The 21620-nt window shown below is 37.2% G+C and overlaps 2 protein-coding genes across 2 annotated transcripts; one reads left to right on the top strand and one right to left on the bottom strand.

Moving 5' to 3' along the window:
- The first annotated feature begins 5476 nt into the window (after positions 1–5476).
- On the top strand, positions 5477–6343 carry LOC102808100 (uncharacterized). Its single transcript, XM_006818839.1, has one exon. It carries the CDS (start codon positions 5477–5479, stop codon positions 6341–6343), a length of 867 nt encoding a protein of 288 aa, XP_006818902.1.
- An 8937-nt stretch (positions 6344–15280) lies between these two features.
- LOC102808226 (sulfotransferase 1C2-like) lies at positions 15281–20385 on the bottom strand. The gene is made up of 6 exons (XM_085506058.1): positions 20193–20385; positions 18876–19096; positions 18100–18226; positions 17177–17259; positions 15618–15801; positions 15281–15420 (listed from the first exon to the last, which is right to left on the bottom strand). The coding sequence occupies exons 1-6, from the start codon at positions 20383–20385 to the stop codon at positions 15281–15283; spliced, it is 948 nt and encodes a 315-aa protein (XP_085362184.1).
- Between the last annotated feature and the right edge of the window lie 1235 nt (positions 20386–21620).

Genomic DNA, 21620 nt, shown 5'->3' with positions numbered 1-21620 from the left:
CATGATGCAGACAATATAAGCATGCACAGATGAGGGGTATCTCCCATGATGCAGGTTTCATGATGCAGACAATAAAAGCATGAACACATGAGGGATATCTCCCATGATGCAGGTTTCATGATGCAGACAATAGAAGCATGCACAGATGAGTGGTATCTCCCATGATGCAGGTTTCATGATGCAGACAATATAAGCATGCACAGATGAGTGGTATCTCCCATGATGCAGGTTTCATGATGCAGACAATATAAGCATGCACAGATGAGTGGTATCTCCCATGATGCAGGTTTCATGATGCAGACAATATAAGCATGCACAGATGAGGGGTATCTCCCATGATGCAGGTTTCATGATGCAGACAATATAAGCATGCACAGATGAGTGGTATCTCCCATGATGCAGGTTTCATGATGCAGACAATAGAAGCATGAACACATGAGGGATATCTCCCATAATGCAGGTTTCATGATGCAGATAATAAAAGCATGAACACATGAGGGATATCTCCCATGATGCAGGTTTCATGATGCAGACAATAGAAGCATGCACAGATGAGAGATATCTCCCATGATGCAGGTTTCATGATGTAGACAATAGAAGCATGCACAGATGAGTGGTATCTCCCATGATACAGGTTTCATGATGCAGACAATAAAAGCATGAACACATGAGGGATATCTCCCATGATACAGGTTTCATGATGCAGACACTAAAAGCATGAACACATGAGGGATATCTCCCATGATGCAGGTTTCATGATGCAGACAATAGAAGCATGCACAGATGAGTGGTATCTCCCATGATGCAGGTTTCATGATGCAGACAATATAAGCATGCACAGATGAGTGGTATCTCCATGATGCAGGTTTCATGATGCAGACAATAGAAGCATGCACAGATGAGGGATATCTCCCATGATGCAGTTTTCATGATGCAGACAATATAAGCATGCACAGATGAGTGGTATCTCCCATGATGCATGTTTCATGATGTAAACAATAGAAGCATGCACAGATGAGTGGTATCTCCATGATACAGGTTTCATGATGCAGACAATAAAAGCATGAACACATGAGGGATATCTCCCATGATGCAGGTTTCATGATGCAGACAATAAAAGCATGAACACATGAGGGATATCTCCCATGATGCAGGTTTCATGATGCAGACAATAGAAGCATGCACAGATGAGAGATATCTCCCATGATGCAGGTTTCATGATGTAGACAATAGAAGCATGCACAGATGAGGGGTATCTCCCATGATGCAGGTTTCATGATGCAGACAATAGAAGCATGAACACATGAGGGATATCTCCCATAATGCAGGTTTCATGATGCAGACAATAAAAGCATGAACACATGAGGGATATCTCCCATGATGCAGGTTTCATGATGCAGACAATAGAAGCATGCACAGATGAGAGATATCTCCCATGATGCAGGTTTCATGATGTAGACAATAGAAGCATGCACAGATGAGTGGTATCTCCCATGATACAGGTTTCATGATGTAGACAATAGAAGCATGCACAGATGAGTGGTATCTCCCATGATACAGGTTTCATGATGCAGACACTAAAAGCATGAACACATGAGGGATATCTCCCATGATGCAGGTTTCATGATGCAGACAATAGAAGCATGCACAGATGAGTGGTATCTCCCATGATGCAGGTTTCATGATGCAGACAATATAAGCATGCACAGATGAGTGGTATCTCCATGATGCAGGTTTCATGATGCAGACAATAGAAGCATGCACAGATGAGGGATATCTCCCATGATGCAGTTTTCATGATGCAGACAATATAAGCATGCACAGATGAGTGGTATCTCCCATGATGCATGTTTCATGATGTAAACAATAGAAGCATGCACAGATGAGTGGTATCTCCATGATACAGGGTTCATGATGCAGACAATAAAAGCATGAACACATGAGGGATATCTCCCATGATGCAGGTTTCATGATGCAGACAATAGAAGCATGCACAGATGAGTGGTATCTCCCATAATGCAGGTTTCATGATGCAGACAATAAAAGCATGAACACATGAGGATATCTCCCATGACGCAGGTTTCATGATGTAGACAATAGAAGCATGCACAGATGAGTGGTATCTCCCATGATGCAGGTTTCATGATGCAGACAATAGAAGCATGCACAGATGAGTGGTATCTCCCATGATGCAGGTTTCATAATGCAGACAATAGAAGCATGAACAGATGAGTGGTATCTCCCATGATGCAGGTTTCATGATGCAGACAATAGAAGCATGCACAGATGAGTGGTATCTCCCATGATGCAGGTTTCATGATGCAGACAATAGAAGCATGAACAGATGAGTGGTATCTCCCATGATGCAGGTTTCATAATGCAGACAATAGAAGCATGCACAGATGAGGGATATCTCCCATGATGCAGGTTTCATGATGCAGACAATAAAAGCATGCACAGATGAGTGGTATCTCCCATGATGCAGGTTTCATGATGCAGACAATAGAAGCATGAACAGATGAGTGGTATCTCCCATGATGCAGGTTTCATAATGCAGACAATAGAAGCATGAACAGATGAGTGGTATCTCCCATGATGCAGGTTTCATAATGCAGACAATAGAAGCATGCACAGATGAGTGATATCTCCCATGATGCAGGTTTCATGATGCAGACAATAGAAGCATGCACAGATGAGGGGTATCTCCCATGATGCAGGTTTCATCCCAAATTTATACTTCCATATTCTCCAAGCAGCGACTGGGGGCGTCGTTGATGGAAAATATTTGTTCAACCACAGTCTCTGTATCAGGAACTGTTATTCAGCAAATTAAAACGTGCTTCTAATGCACGCATCATTAGCGCAAAGATAACACAAAGGTTATTACTGCAAGAAAATGAATATGCTGTGCTAGTATTGCACGCGTTATTAAATAAATATGCTGAAATATTTGCTGCTGATAATAAAATATGCATACAACCGAAAAGTCCGTCTGCTGCAAAACATGTATCCGAAAAATCTGAGCCAGAAATTTTGGTCGAAAGTTCCGTTCGCCCACACAACATGATAGTATCTTAAATAAGAGAACCAAATACAATAATATGCCAACTTTGATTGTATAGGTGTAAATAACGGTATAGCGTCAACTTTCGACGAAATATCGTAGATCCAATAAACGCACAATATACGTATAAAATACATGATTTGTTTACATGAATTCAAAAGTCATACTCATTGTGAAATATAAAATTGAAGATAAGCGGTCACGAATCTGAATCTTGATTGAACAACAGGTGGTTTGAACTACGCCACAACCAGTCAGTAATTGACTATCTGACATTTCAGTCACAGGGGGCGCGCTTGCCTTCACGGCCACTTTAACTCTACGCGGCCGCCACACCCACTTTTCGTTTTTGTTAACGGAGGCACTTTTTAAAATTTGAATTTAAAACAAAAAAATGAAATTAGTTACTGAACCTAGATATATAGGTTCTTTCGTGGACGTTAAAACCTACATACCACTTATTTGTGTCCCACTTCACTAGCTACAAATTGTAAACTAAGTTCATAAAACGATTGATTGCAGGCAAGCGATGTCTGACCAAATGTACTAGTATCACATCCATGTATTTGATAATAACATTACAACATCAGTCTGTAACAAAATATGTACCCCCGTACACTAGTAATACACTACATTATAGTGTTCCAAAGCGTCAATCCCATGATGCATGGCGGTAATCCCATAATGCATGGCGTCATTCCCACGGCACTCATATAGTCCATGATACGTCTTACTTGTTTGAACAATATTTATTCACTTGAAAAGACAAACATAAAATTTACAATCATGTTCAGCGGAAGAAAATTTCAGTGTGTCGACCAGTTTAGCCGATTACATAACGAAATAATATAAATCTCGTCCGCTAGCAATTTAATATGTAGTCGGCCTCGGATGCCTGGCGAGTCGCACGTGCCCCTGTGTATAGTAAGTAAGGAATGCCATTGAAGGCAGTATAAGAAACGAGAATGACAACTATATACGCGTGGCTCCAGAGAGCTTACGTCACGGTACCGTTACGGGACTGGAAGTAACAGATACGTAGGTATTTAAATAATTTAATATGTGCTTATACAATCACAATTAACCCAGGATAAAATAAAATAAATAAATAAATAAATAAATAAATAAATAAATAAATAAATAAATAAATAAATAAATAAATAAATAAATAAATAAATAAATAAATAAATAAATAAATAAATAAATAAATAAATAAATAAAGTGATGAGTGGGGATCACCTCCATACTACTCCGTGTACAATCGCATTAGGTGTTCCGTCTAATGTGTGTCAAGAGGTTGTCACGTTTGCGCATGCGTTTTATATATTGATCATTGTGCAAAACATAGGCTTCCAAAGACAATAAAATATCGTGCTGCTGATAACGTCGATTGTGTTAGCAACCGTGGAGATAAATGTAGCAACCGTGGACTAGAAAAGCGGCAAACTACCATAGTACCATAACGTTGTAAGCTGGTTCATATTTCAGTATACACTACGCAGCGGACCGTGCTTTATGTGAGGTATGGGCGTATCTATCCCAGGGCTGAATCATAGGAGGTCTCTACGATAGAGACCACAGGCGTGTGTGACCGGATGTAGGGCGTCGCTACATGTGAGATATTCAGATGCGTGAACGATTTCCCAAGAATATTATGACTTGTATCAATCCAACACCCTGATTCCTGAGCAGCGTTGCAAACTTTAATTTACCAGTGTCAGAATTTCACACAATATGCGGCATGGAAACATAGAAATATACGCCCATATTACGACAATGATATCGTGGATAAATGCCAGGAGTTATGAACACGAGCGGACTGCTTTCGACGATTTCAGAACGATAAATACGCAATAAATGGAACTATTGAAATATGCAGGTAAAAGGAAAAAAGGATACTACTAGTTGATTGGTGTGACTTATTGAGGATGGCGGTCTTATAGTCAGTATTATCATGCAGCTTTGTGTCAGTAAATGGAGCGTTTGAGTGGATAATGTTAAACGTAATTGGTCACTTTGAATGAATTACATTAAAAAATACCGTGCATGCTAATTTCGCTGTATTGCATAGAAGTAATTGACAGGTTCATTGTGATGTGTGCGTGTAAGCCACCAAACAGTTGTCAACAACCTGTTTCTACTATGAAACCCTCTTAACATACCTCTCAGGTCAAACAGCCCCGGGATTGTTAAAATAGACATTTTCAAGACAATTGCCTACATGTGAAGGTATGAATGATGGCAACAATTCGTGTTAAATATCACTAAGTTAAGGGCTCCGACAAATACACATTAGATTCATTGGTCCTGGCCTTTTGTTATTGTAATCGTGCCTACCTATAGCTGTTTGCGCGGTGCACTTGCCAAAAAACGTTACTAGGTGTTTGGAGGTCGGGTCTGAGTATCCAGACCATGACCAGTGCTCTAACCACTGATCTGAACTATATGTTGCCGATCTTAGAAGAGGAATTCCCACACAGCTTGCCAGTGTTCCACTGTCTTCGCAGTGCCTTGCGCGGTGCATGGGGAGAGATTGGGGATATGAAAGTGGATATGTCAGCCACCATAGAGAACCTATCAATTCTGTGTCACACCCCGTCTCTTGTACCGACGATTCAGGGACAGAAAGAATCGTACCTGTACACGCATAGTGTAGACCCGGACGTGGTCAAGTCGTTTATTCAGCAGCCTGGAACAATCGACTGGCATGCAGACAACCACTGTTTTCTGATGACTTTTATTCCAAAGAAACAAGATTTTCTTCCACTGATTCTCAAGGAATGTGTTAATGTTCGTGGGTACCAGGTTCGCGACGAAGGGCGTTGCTGTATGTGTATTTATTCAACAGATACGAAAAAGACAAAATCTACGATACCGAGAGGGTTGAAAATGGGTCAGCTCTCGCCAGTTCATGTGCAGTATGTTACAGCTAGTTGGAAGTTTAGCACTCCTTACACCGTGACGACGATAAGGCGGAATATCGAAGTATTTCCGTCATGCGCCATCTTTGAAGAAGCAAGCAGCGAACCTGTGTGTTGGGCAATGGTCAAGGCGCACGGGGGAATAGGTCTCGAACACACCATGGATAAATACCGAAAGAAAAAATTACAGAAAAGGGTACTTCGCGAATTGGTCGCTCAGATCACAAAGAAGGGAGACATTCCTTTTGTGTTCGTCCAGGAAGACAATGTCCCGTTGTTAAAGGCATATAAAAAGCTTGGTTTCACCGAGGTCATCGACTGTGCTTTTACATGGATTAAATTTAGCAAAAATCCGTAACTACTGCCTCGATAGGATTAATCACTGCCAGTCATCGGTTGAAGAGCACAGACGAAAACTGTATAAAGTACATAACTCTTGCCAATCAATGCGTTTAACTATCATTTAGCCAGATATTTTGATATATGACCATGGAACTACATTATTTGTGATTCCATGGTACGACACAGTCCGGTGTACGCAGCCCATAAACTGTAGACCTTGCCTATTTGAGGAAACGTGGTGGCCATTAAACCCACCTACGCGAACCCTAAAATTAAAGCTACCAGCATTCTTCGGACTTGCGACTCTCTGAATTCTCAATCATTATTAAATACAGTTTATTACAAATTACGATAAATTCTGCGAATACAGCCACCATAGACTGACAAAATGTATATATTGCGTCACGGAACGTATTCTACCACTTGACGGCCTCACCTTCAAGGGCGACAGTCGTCGTACCGCGTCCTGTTCGATATGGAACTCTTATCGACGTATATAACGCGTGTAAAATACATTGTTTATTTACATGAAATTCGAACACGCGCTGCGCGACGACCACCGCGCTTTAAGTACCCGATGTGTGTACGGGAAGCTGACGTATGAATGTAATAGCCTTATTCAAACGGACACACGCAATCAAAGTGGAAAGTCAGGATAAATATATTATTATATAAATATTTGTATATTTATGTATATATGTTTTTTCTTCTTCAAATTATTAACTAACAACGGTAAGTCTGAAGTGATTGAATGTCTACCATATTTTGTAAATTTGTAAACAGTAATTTTTTCATTATTGAAAAGTAAGTTTTTTATACTAGTATATTATTTGGAGATATTTAAGCTATGTTGTTTTTCAAGAGAAATGTTATTAGTATTATAATAAGCAGGAATTTATGGGACACTGTCGGAACAACATTTTATGAAAATATACATTTATGGGGAAATAATATGGTTTAATCAGAAGAATACATATCTATATTTTTTACTGTTTTTATTATTTTATTGCGCACCAGAATTCAATCACGATGTTTTCAGCAATGTTGCTGCTTTTATAAATTTATAAATTATTTTTCAAAATTTGCGGCTCAAGTTTTGAACTCAATCATTCATCTCACTTTCAAAACATATTGTTTGAATTATTTGTACAGGGATCGGAAAGAGTTCCTTTTGCACCTCTGAATTGGGGAATGCTGAATTAAATTGAGGGTAGGGGTAAGGTTGATGTTAGGCATGGGAGGACCAAAGGAATTCTTTCCAGGGCTTGAATTTTGGTGTCCTGGTTCAACAGACGGCAAGATACACCAAGTACTGGCCATTAGAAACATCTGACACAATGAGGAGATTGTGAATAACTGTTTCTGTTTTTTGTTTCTATCTAATCTTGGTATTTTTTCTACTATTTCCCTCCCTTCAGAGTTTCTAATGGTCAGCCCTTTATTTGAAATTGTGAAATTATTTCAGTATCAAGGCTTTCAAGTGAGGCATCCAATAACCGCCGTGGAATTCGTGAGTTTCCAGGCCTGCTTCTGATTTGTCATGTTTTTTTAAAGTTCAATCGAATGTTTGAGTACGTGTTTCGCGTATTGCCTAGCTACAACATGTATCACTCTATGCGAAACCAAGTCTGTTGCATATTATTTTGTATTAATAATGATGTTTTTATCATTTTATAAAATTTAATCATCGAGTCTGTGCAAGTTCAGCTTTTAAATTCACTCTTGATATTTCACCGTAATGACGTACATGTGACAACATGAAGCTGTGTCAAACGAACGCGTGACCTTTCACCCAGCCTCACCAATCATTTCACGGTATGCAGCTGGAGTAGGGGGATACTATTATAAAATAGGGGTGGAGGGAATATTTCGCAGATTTTATGGGACGCGCAACACAATTCTACGTAGTGCAATAAAATACGACTTATACGTGGTGTTTGTCTGGAAACTGAACGAGTTTCATAGGTTAGATGGTCGGAGTGACCCAATTCGCACTGGAAAATGGCGGTGACCGATCGGATAGCGGTGAATGTGAACGTTCTGTTGCCTGTCTCGTCGATGCCTCGGTAACAATGGATGTATTTGAATTTATATCTAATTAACATTTCATATTTACACGGGTTTTTATAACGTATATATGTATACTCAGGATATCAAGAAGGTGCTTCAAGAATAAAAGATTTTTCATCTAAGCTTTAAACTATGGTGTTTATTTTTATCACGCCATGTTGTATTCGGTGGTGTACTAGTAGTTTAATTTTAACTTCCGTCCATTGATATGTCATCCACTAAAACGGATGTTAGGTTGGTTGGATAACAAATTAGGCCATAATTATATCTCCTATTGTTTCTAGTATTTGATATTATTTTTCACATACAGGAAATTATTACGTTCTATATACTAGCAAAATAACTATATGTTTATTTCTTTTGATTACTCTTATATTGGTTATAATTACCTTGGAAATTTAATCCGTGCCGAATGTCCCGTCATGCACTGCGACGAGAGGTTCATAATGTTCGTCAATTTTATTAGGATATTAATTGGAGCATACAACAAATTGAAGTCAAGGTTGTAAACAGAACTTAATATGAGCAGTTATCACAATAATCAGGTTTGTACATTTACTTGTCTTGTTAGAAATAGTATTGGTTTTATATTTACTATTTGATTGGAGGTTTAAAACCCATCAAGATTGGGTGAACTGTTAATAACTTTCCACAAAAATTAACCAGTCAGTCAACAAAAGAGACTGATCGAGTCATGTTACCTCGTAAAATCGCACCACGTGATATCGCAGCACGTTTAATGTCATAAACCACATGTATTATTAATCAAATAAAATAAATTATCGTCTAATGTAAATATAATAATCCGAAAAAAATTGAAATCTGAAAAAAAATTATGTCAACGAACATGTAAATATGAGAAAAAAAATCGGCGGAGTAGGGGGAGATATATCACATTGCGGCGTACAAATTTGTCAGATTTTATCTATTCCGAAACACAACTTGGGACGAGACAGTGTAGCATGACGTGTCTTAATGGCACATTGGATACGTACCTAGCATCATTTATTATCTTTTTTTATTATTATAAAGTTTGAAGAGCTCGTATACTTGTACAAATACCACATACTACACACAAGTTGACGGGGTTTCAAATGAACACAACTGGGGCAGCATATATAATACGACTACATATTATTCAGAGTGTTGTGTTCAACTAATCAGACTGGATTTGTCCAATTTAATGACGTTATGAACCTCACAGTGCCAGCAAAGTTAAATTGATCATTTTCACTTATTTTGCAAAAGTAATCAATTCCTCTCAGCGCTTTTGACTTTTCCATTGTATTTGAGTATTCGCTGAAACTGTTAGGTTTGTTATCTGCAAAACTCACGTTGCTGCTTCCTAATACTCAATTACACGATGCTATTGATATCAGTGGAAAATTAATAAGTATTCTACCACATGTACTGTATAATCGGATAACACAGCATGTATTCACAGTTATTGTCGGTTTAATCGTGTATACATATAGCTTATCATGCTCTCTGGGGATTATGCCGGTGATTTATCATAATCGGCTTATTGAAGTTCGACTTTGAAATTAAAAGGCGGAGGAGTCGTTACCTGGCATGCGGCATACCGCCATAGCGTGTCACTGTTTACAAACAAGCGTCTACCCATGAACCTTTGTGTTTTAGCGTGTGTTGTTATAGTCGCTTGGAACGCAATTCCCGCGCGTTCGTTGGTGACGACCCCTCCGCTTTAAATGTGGAATTCGCCGTCACTTATTTATAAGGAAATGTGCAAATGATACTAGAAAAATACGCTGTACGTTTTGTGTGTATGGCGTATACAGCATCAACATACAAAATATACCATTTCGTATCATATATATATTATTCAAATATCTATGTGTACACTGAATTAAATCGTAGACTGTATGGTAAACTATTTGTGATTTAACCCGATTTTATGACTGATCTGTTGTGTCACTTTGCTGCGGCTAATCCCCGCCCATACATGTTTGATCTGCACATCGTGCCCAGTTACCAATCTTATAACCACCTGTTGATTTATAACACGCAGTAAAGTACTTTTTTCCACTTGAAATGTATTTTCGCGGAAGGAATAAATCAATACCGTTTTTTCCTATTTATTACTTTCAACTCATTAAAAATCAGCCAACATTTTTTTTCTTAGCAAAAACAGTTCTAGGTAATACTACAGTATGCCAATTGAATATTTCATTTTAAACAATATTACCTACTATCACATATTTATCAGAATAAAAGTTAAAATTACTAAAAAGACGAAGATCAATAATAGAATTAAATCAGGTCAACGAGGGTAATGTAATGAGAATAAATCACGCGAGTAGAGTAGATTAGACATATCTCTCTCCCCAATTAGGTAAACGCGAAATAAGTTCGGCGGCGCTACTAAGGAATTTCCCCATTTTAAATCTGAGGACTGGAGTGGTGTTCAAATTACGTTTTCCAGCTCTTTTATATTATGGAGTCGTCGTGGAAATTATTACGCCCATTTACATAACGTAAACAATAAGCTGTTACCCAGGGTGACACAAGTGTACATCATTATAGCCATGTAAATGATATATCTGAAATTATCATTAGATAACAAAAACGATAGAATTCTGGTGACACTGAAATAGTTTTATGTTGCTCAAGGTATGAGTCGCTTAAAAAAAGAAAGAAAAATTGACTGCATGACTGAAAATAGAAATAACTTGATAGCACCGATTTTAAAAACATGCTTCAAATGCTTTCACGGAGAGTAAGTCTCCACAGGAGTGGGCAGGGGACTGTGCACGGATACCACGCTTTGAGTCACGTGACATAGTTTATATGACTATCCCACATACCTCACTAGGACACTTCATACGTAATTAGCCAGCTTGACCCGTACCGATTTTAAAACATAAACATACACCCTCTACCACGATTACATGTGGTTTATAAACATAGTTAGAATTCTTAGTAATTCAGGTTTCATTCGGGTTTTTTTTTAGTCTAAAATATATGTGCTCCACCCACTCACTGTATGTAATTTTATTGTATAAGGAGTACAACTCAATATATTTTTGTCCGGTATGTTTGAAAGCTTATTTTATTCCTAGCATGTATTTCTATTTATCATAATGGTTCAATTTTAAACACAAATCCCATTTCACCCGGTTTAATTCTTTTCTAGTAAATCGACACATATGCACATTTAATGGTCAGAGCTTTCCTTCACTTGTTCACAAAAATTCAACCAGACATAAATTATTTTAACGACAATGTTCACTTATATATATATATATATATATATATATATATATATATATATATATATATATATATATATATATATATATATATATATATATATATATATATATATATATATATATCATTTCGACGTAGTAAAAACGCTTGGTTGTCAGAGACAACTCATTAATACCATAGACTCCTTGTAAAACAGCATTTAGCTGACAGGATTCCTAATAAACTTTGAACTTTGAACCCTCTCAAAGTATCCGATTTACGAGAAGACTCCACCTAATGAACCGATGACCATAACAATATTGTTTCTATTGAAAAATGCCGTAATCTTTTAAGAAGTATTGATGCAAAGTGATACTCTGAATCTAGGCTAAAGTCAGTTCCCATTTCCACGAAATATGACGGTGTATATATCAAATGCGCACGTTGAAATGGCCACCACTAACTCATCGTTATATAAATTATAATGATTTCTTTGTACGTTATTTTTCATTTACGATTTGATCAAGATGTGTTTTCTGTTTCTCGAAAGATTAATTTATGTTTTTCTCCGAGGGTAGTACCTGTTTTAATTTTAACTTCACCAACCTTTGTAACTGTCCATCTTATCGTGTAACTGAAGACAATAACTCGTACATGAATGTAAAATATTTATTCACTGTTATGACACGTGCAGTAGTGGACTGCCACTCGACATACCTCGGAAATGTTAAGGGTTGTTTCACATGGCCCTGTCACGCACGTTTTATATAACTTTAACTTTAACTTTAACTTTATTGACATTATTCATTTTGAATAGAACATAGTCCAATTTATAACTAGATAACAATTCCTAAATACATAAAAAAAAAATACTAAAACAGTTTAACAAAAGGGCTTGGAAGAATCAGGGAATTGATAATCACTGTGTCACATTACCATACTTTCTTTTATAAAAATACCAAGCTGTATTAATGTGGAAGTGTTGCCCATAATGTATTTAAATTTTATATATGTCGTAGATTGGGTAGAGGGCGCTGACAGATAATAATGTCATTTTTATCCCTGCATGTATTTCTATTGTTCCCATAATTCCACTGTACCATGCTATACGGGTTAGTATCTCAGTATCTATCGTACATTGATAAACCGTTCCGATTGCAATGGTAGTATCGCTTATGTGTGTTTTCACAACCTGGAAACCAATTTTGACATCTTATTGGGGGACAAACACAAATAATGCCAACATATCTATCGTATTATAGTAAAGGGCGATAGTCGTCAAGCAGCGCGTGCTCGAAATTCACGTAAACAAACAACGTATTTTACACGCGTTATGTACGTCGCTATGAGTCCCATATCGAACAGGACGCGGCGCGACGACCGCCGCCCTTTAATTTGTGCCTAAAAAAAGTCCTATGATACCAAACGTGTAGCACGAACCGGACGCCAGGTTTTCAATAGTTGATCCGTGCCAATTAATTAATTAAATGTAGATGTGCCAATTAATTAATTAATTGATCCGTGCCAATTAATTAATTAATTAATTAATTAATGCTATGTATATAATAACAGGAGACATATCCCCTATGAATTAGAAAATTCCCTTATTTAGGTTTGGCTTGAGTCAACAGAAGACAAATTGGTTTCGCTTTGTTCACCCGACCAAACATGTTCCTCAGTCACTTTAAGAACGAAGCACGCACTGTATGTAAACAATCTATCAAGATATGTTTTCCATTTGAAACAACCCTGTCGTAACAGGCCAATAATTAATAATGAATTGCGTTGCCGAAAAACATTTGAAGTAAATTATCGTATACTTCATGAAAAAACATGCACGTTGGTTATAAATAATGCTATACAAGCGATACAGGAATGTGGATAGTGGTCTGACTATGTGGGTGGGTCGATATAAATTACGACATGACCTGACTTAACCTGACTTAACCTGTCACCAATTATTCGATCTTACCAACACTGTCAGTGTAAACCTGTTGTCAGAGATACAGAATAATCTACCCTGGCCAAAAAAAACAAAAAAACAAAAAACAACCAATCAACAAAACTTGTCAACATTGTGTCCGGTAATCCAACTTCCCCCGGTGGATATGAACCGCCACTAATATTCTCACAACTTGTACTTTGCCCGTAGCAGTGTTTAACGAGCAAACAATATGTGAAGACACCTAGGCTGGTCATTTTCCAGACGGAAATAGCCTAAAATTCTTCAAGCATGTTGGTATTGTTTGGGGCGATATATTGGATCCTGTCTACACACAAGTGTTTTCGTCTGCTTTTTATTGTTCTCATTCCGGGAGCAATCACTACCGGTGTATCGTCTGCTATACTGGATTCACGTGGTACCCATTGACCAAGGAGGACGCGTCGTAAAGCGTTAAGCTTTCCATACATCGTCAGGAGATGTGCGCTAAGCAAAAAGATTACACAAAAATGATGACAGAAAACGAGGTTAACGATATAATGTCATATTGATTTATGAGTGGTAGCTTACATGGCTGTTACGTGCGTCATGGATAATATTAATAAAAAATCAGGAAATAACACCAGTAGATTCGCAGGCACAGTCGTGCAAATTGACAATTCTTTTTTGTTGTGTAGTAGTTTGTCATTTAGAATATAGAAAATATCTGAAAAACAGTATTTTTTGTTGACGGATGACCTCATATAAGCACTGAATACACTGAGATTATTTTTGAATTCGCTAAAAAAAAGTCATTTGTTGGTGTTTTGTTCGAAATTTATTTTTCCTCAGCTGATTTTTGACAAGTTGAATGTAAAATATAGAAAAAATGTATATACACCGGATTTTATTTTCACTGAATCATTCCTTCAGTGAAAATAAACTCCAAGTGAAAATAAAGTATTTTACAGTAGGCAAATATTGACTCTGAATGGCGTCCCTTAAATCATTCACGTCATAGGGGCCCCTCGTCGCTAGGGGGCGGTATTGTCGTTATGTGAGAGTCTTGCTAGTGGATGATTGCTGCTCACTGATATCAAATCGGTACTTTGTGTTTGCGTATTGATATTATTGTCCCCTTTTCATGATTCGTTTTTCAGTCACTCGATTAAACAAATTATTCTTTATATGTTTTATTAAAGCGCACAGCGCGTGTTCGAATTTCATGTAAATAAACTGTGTATTTTACACGCGTTATATACGTCGCTATGAGTCGAACAGGACGCGGCGTGACGACTGCCACCCTTTAAAGTTACATATAATCATTTGAATAAATGCATGAATGCATGCATGAATGAATGAATGAATGAATGAATGAACGAATGAACGAATGAATGAATGAATGAATGAATGAATGAATGAATGAATGAATGAATGAATGAATGAATATGAATGAATGAATGAATGAATGAATGAATAAACATTTTAAAAAGATATTTCCTTCGTCTGCGTAGTATTTGTATACATATTGCGCGTTCTCAGGTGACCGCACAATGTAGGGTTTCTGAAGTCACCAAGTTAGCTATTTTCTACGTCACCAATGATTAAAATCATAATGTTCTCTTTTTTAAACAAGTGTAGGTCATGTAATTTAGTACACAGTGAATTAAAAAACATGTTATCTTTGGAGACAGAACGACCTATCCTACATAATTAACGAAATGGTTCCAGCTGATACTTCCTTGTCACATTTCATCCAACATTAAAATTAATATTTTTTTTGTCACCGAAATCAAAAGTTATATTTGTGTTCTTCATGACCTCTTTGTACCATCGGTCAAATATGTCACTGTAAGCAACTGTAAAACAGTCTTTCCATCCTCCTACCTTACCTGAAAAAAATGATAAATTCACAAAAATAACATTAAAATAATACGACGCATCGATTCATGTTTTGTTTCTGTTTTGCTATAAAGCTAGTATATTAACGTGTGTTACATGCGTGCACATGATTGGTGTATAGTTGTACCTGTGTTGAGAATTCACCTGGTTTTGCAAAAAAACGAATGTAAATATAGACATGCCTTACCATTTCTGACAAAGGGTGATTCTGAAGGATCAATTCCCCACAATTTACAGACATTCACTCGAACTGTAATGGGATTCTCTTTCATTTTCTTAAAGCTACAATGCTCACTGATTTTATCCAACAACTCATCCGATAGAGGGAGCCCCAAGAAGGATGATATTTTGCGTATTTGTGATTTCAAATTCTGTAATGCAATGCAATGCAATGCAAAGAAAAGAACATTATTATTGTTAATACTCTGCCAGATCGTTAACTAAATAGCAGTACTTTTGGTTTTAATGTTTGTTATTACAAGTTCAGATACATAATGAGTTATAAATATCGCTTTTTAACATTCAACATTGTTCGTTGAATTGTATATCAAAGTATGTAAATACGCGCGAACTTTAAATTAATCGTACGTACCGGTAATTTGAAACGCATGCGCATAGTGGTAACATGCCGTGCGAGGGTTATTTTGAATCAAAATGAAATATAACCATTTTGAGTTTAAGTGTCACTAGCCAATCTGAGGGTTAAACAGAAAACCAACGAATCCCGAAATAGGGCTAAATGACAAAAAGTGTTTTCCATAAGCTCATGTTTATTTAAATTTCAGTGGCCATATTCTTTTGTTTTCGCGCATAGATATTTACTTGATAACTCCATTGTCAGAATGGTCTATACAAATACGTTAATAATGCTGATCTCATGGCAAGTGACCCTCCATGGCCCCAGGCCTGTACAACGTGTTACCTATATGCCACATATGTCACTAATGTATTACAGTCTGTAATACAATAGCTGGACTCTAGGCTGTAAATACATGTATATGAGCTGTGCATATTAGTATGTTTGTGAAGTTAGACCCCTTAGGTCTCTGAGAATTGCGTAATGTGGGTTGTTATTATGAGAATAACGTCAAATACTTGAATGGGAAGACCACGAAGACTAAGTTTGGGTGGCAATGGGCAAACTTTTGTCTGTGGTGAGATAGTTGTAGTTAGGAGTGAGTTTAAGGTTACTCGTTTGCTGTTGTGGTGGTTGTACCAGGTTCCGCAAACTCATAGCAAGGATCCAGTATAAACTATTCAACTTGTAAAATATATTTCTAAGCCTGAACTAAGGCCTGCTAACTTCAGGCCAAATTTCCGTAACCAAGGACTGAAGGGGTTATTGTCTGGGGCGTCCGGTGAAGGTGAGTCGATAGGACAAGAGAGGATCTTGTCCTATCGACGCCCGTTCCGCTAAACCACACCCTCATGCATATTCAAATCAGCAAGAGGATGCTGTGGCCATTGTGTCAACACAGGTGGCGCTATTGGTTTGCGGCGATCTGCGTGTCAATGTGCTGTGGCATGTGTAAAACTGATCTTTATCGAATACGTAAGTGGTGCATGCTGACGTCACTGACAGGTGCGTCGTCTCATTCACAAATTACATAAATCAGTTTCCTGACAGGCCCATGTAAGTTTCTAATGATTATTTATGTTTAGATTTGCATATTACTGGCATTAGCCGGCTCCACTATAGAATACTGTAGAACAGTCACCGTGACGGCCCAAGGTTGTTAAGCTTACCTTGTTCATATCTTCGTATTTCAAGAATAAAACGTTGCTTTCCCGTCGCTTGTTCCACCAAGGAATCACGTGATTGGCCAGTTACCGTAAATGACTGTCACAAATAAATAGTAAAAAGTTAAAGACAATAAAAATGTAATAATTTCAGGATGAGAAGGACTTTAAAGCGGCCGGGCAACATGGATAACTTTGAGTATTATACAAATACATAGATTGCTTTTGGTCATTCAACGCGCATGCGCGTGTGGCAGCATTAACCAACAGATAAATTTAAGCGTTCGCTCACTAGCTTATTATTGTTCCACTGATTTGCACTATACTATCTTTGCTACTAAAGCAACGTGTTTATTTTATAATATATATTGTTATTGTTTTTTACAAGATGCGATTCTAACCCACGTGACTTAAATTGTCTCTTCATAATCTTCGTTTCCCTGTAGTGGAAACATTTTACGAGTACGTATAGTAGTATGTTGTTTGGCCTAAAGATCCTAGATTCTGTATCTTCATATATTAGACTATTTCATAATAGTAATTGTTATTATAGAGATACTTATAGCGCCAGTAACTTAGAGTGATAAAGATAATTTGAATATTTTTGAACATGTTAAAATAATTTGATATAATTGCAACTTTATAAAAACAATGGAAAATGAGCTATTGTCAAATAAAAACAAAATAATCAGTTTGACTGCAAACACGGTATTAGTATTATGCGACGTAATCCCAACACTCATTCGTATTAGAATTATCTCTTCATTGTTTTAGCCAACAAATTTTATGAACATTCTTGTCTCAATATTTGTATCCAGATGTAGTATCGAACGAATGATTTAAAAAAACTCAAAGTTCTCCACTCCGGCTCTCTAATTACTTTGTAAATGACGAGGTTTTTGTGATTTATTGTCGAATGATTAACTTACTATCGTTTCCTATGAACTCTTCAAGACAATGTTCCCATGATTCATATGTCTCCAAGAATATATCTTTGCTATGGTGATAATAAATAGATGCTACGATGTCTTTAGGATTTCGGGCTACGTAAATTACCTGAAATAAAAAGGAGATTTTGATTTATTTACGTCCTCACAATACATGGCGGACATAAGAATCGGTTCAGCAACGATATCACATTTCAGGGTGGGCCACCGTGAACTGTATATTTAGCACCTATACTTCACCGTAATAGCCAGACAATATTGAGGAAATTATTCAGTTTTTCACAAAAATCTCCAATTTGAAATTCACTAATTCCTTTTTATTTAAAAATGGCCGATCAAAATAAAGATTTATTTTAACCACCGACATTATTATATTTAATTTGGAACCGATGAACGAGTCTGGATGTTAAAGCTGTTCAAACGAAGTTCGAGGAATTTAATTTGGACCCGATGAACGAGTCTGGATGTTAAAGCTGTTCAAACGAAGTTCGAGGAATTTAATTTGGACCCGATGAACGACTCTGAATGTTAAAGCTGTTCAAACGAAGTTCGAGGAATTTAATTTGGACCCGATGAACGAGTCTGGATGTTAAAGCTGTTCAAACGAAGTTCGAGGAAAACTCAGTATTGGAGCTTAGTATCTGACAACAGAAAATGTTCGGCAAATTACCCAAATAAAAAATATTGCCAAAGTAACAAAACTCAATAAAATCAGAATCGAGAGTCAATATTTTTTACCCGTCTCCGACAAAACTCACCTTAGGTTTCTTCTCGTCTAACTGTGGAGGTAGTATATGCATTGGTAAATGTGTAGGTATGATTCGTGGGGATGCCATTTCAGCGGCTTGTTCGTAATTTGGTTTTGGCTTCAAGTGAAACTCGGGATAAGGGGCGCGATCTTCAATTCGTACCCTAGAAACCGCCTGGAAATCACCTCCATTTAGAATCAAAGACAGAATCTCTGTGGTCCAAGTGGCGCCTGTAATGAGAAATAATATTAAATATCAACATTATCATGCACTTACTGATTTGGAGTTCGGACATGTTTGTCGTTCCCTAATAACATGATTTCCAGAGCATGGTCGGGGATGTGAGACTAGGACGAAACAACCCTAAATATATAGGTGAAATAAACACACACATATACGTCTTACCCACGCTGTGACGACACACACTGGATTAACTTTTAATATAGTTGAATTAGTTAGCAACTAATCGAGTCCGAATTAACATAGAAATGTTTCCGAAGCTTATGGTACCCCTATACTAATCCTAAGCTACGCAGATTTGACTTAAATTAAATTAAATATTGATCTAAATTATGAAAAGTAGTGCGGGTAGTCACTTGGTAGGTGTAAATTTATTAAATGGAAGTCATCACAACGTTGATAAGACACACTCACACACAGAGAAAAAACTATGTTTCTTTGTATTGCATAATATATCCCATGGTATTTGGTTGTTTATAGTCTATCCTACAAAATAGGATTCTTTTGATGATAATATTAAAGCGGAGGGGTCGTCACTACGCACGCGCGGGAATTGAGTCCCAAGCGACGATAACAACACACGCTAAAACGCAAAGGCTCATGGGTAGACGTTGTTTGTAAACAATGACACGCTATGGCCATCTGACGCATGCGCAGGTGGCGACTCTCCGCTTTAAATAAGTTAACGCGCTTGAATTAATCACCGGGTACCTGTACTGTATACTGGGAATTATACAAAGACACACAATTGTTTTGTTTTGTTATAATTATTTGGGTCAACCAGGTTGATCATATCTGTATTGGAGTCGAATTCATATCGAAGTAGAATCAGTCCGTCACGGTCACAGCATTCAATTAATATTTCATAATTTGTTTGGAAGTTTCGAGTGGAGTAAGTCAGGTACTATGATAGTTCTGAAATCCAAGACTTGCAAATAATTAGCATCAGACCTTTAACCTACTAGTACTAATATAATTTGATAATGACACCATTGAGACGTACTGCACTTGTTCCAATAATTGGTTATCCGATCGAGGTTACTAATTTGTAGTTAATTTGGCGACAAATTATTATAACTCGCATACCAGATTTCGGGAAAGTCACAATAAAAACATCATCTTCTCTAACTTCGAATGTCTTCATGGCCTCCAAGCTTGTATGCGGACAAATGGACGGGAAAGCTACATCCTGGTAAAAGTGCTTTGCCTGGACGTACATTTCTTTGGCATACATATCATCCTGTGTGAGTTGGTTAGGGTCCACTGAAACGTCAGGCATACTATGGATGAACCAAGTTACGAGTAATCGAAGTCAATGCACTTACACCGTAAGACTGTTCTCCAATGTTCAGTCTAATATATAATGAAATATTGCTGTAATATTCTATTTGTTCACGACTAATCGCCCCCTATGGCCTCGACTGGAGAACTTGAATGCGGGTACTACTATTTTTAAAACCAATATGTTGTACAATATTTGTAAAAACAAAAGGTGAAAGCGTGTGTTAATGCATTGTGTTAATTTATTTTGAATACAAAATGATATTTGCACTTAGATTACTAAGGGTTCTAGACCCACATTCTGCTTTCTGACACCCTGGCAATATGTCAATCATTATAATGGATGTTTTCATCTGATTTATTGAACGTTTAGGCGACCGAGATATGATATTAAGAAAGGATGAAAACCCGCAAATAAAAAAGGAGAATAGAAGCAAAAGGACAGTAAAACAAAAAATGCGAGGATAAAAATGCGACGGGGCGTAAAGCGGGTGTACTTATTTATTGTAATTAGTTGTTCGTTTCAAAAATGTCATGTATTCAACTGTGAACTACTAACCTTAAATAAAATACCCGCATCAAGATTTATTGCATACTGGATTAAATATCATAAGTTTCCACATAACTAAGACAGTTCGCGATAATGTAAGATGAAGAAGAGGATTTTGTGTATTTAATTTCGTAGCTTCAAAGGTTTTCGCCTGTAGCGAAAAATATACACGTAATTAACCTTTCTTCAAATGTCCGCTAGTGGCGCACTTCATTTCATTTGAGATTCATGCAGGGATACTTTAAAGAGCGCCGCGTGCTATTCGATATGGGATTCATAGCGACGTATACAACGCGTGTAAAATACATTGTTTATTTAAATGAAATTTGAACACCATATTATTAAAAAAAACAGAATATGAAGCATGTATTGAGTCCAGACTCAATAGTACCCGGGGGGGGGGGGTTACTCATATTGAAGTGCTATATGTATATGTGCCGCCAAAAGGGGTTCCAAATTCACGACTTCTGTCTGAAAAGGGGTATGTTATTTTACCCTGTTTGCCTGAAAGGGGGTATCCTTTTTTCATTATTTCTGTGTGAAAAAAAAGTCCATATTTTCCAAAGACTATCTCTAGAGCAATCCAACAATCGATTTTTTTCTTTCTGTAACTTCATTTTGATCTCCGAAGTCCGTCCCGGGGAGTCCACCTGCTTTTCCCTTGGTGCCATTTTTGCTTATTG

Source organism: Saccoglossus kowalevskii, chromosome 12 (assembly GCF_978046115.1).
Source record: "Saccoglossus kowalevskii chromosome 12, keSacKowa6.1, whole genome shotgun sequence".
Taxonomy (NCBI): Eukaryota; Metazoa; Hemichordata; class Enteropneusta; family Harrimaniidae; genus Saccoglossus; species Saccoglossus kowalevskii.
Note: the sequence above shows the minus strand (reverse complement) of the source record. Positions and strands in the feature narration are given on the sequence as shown.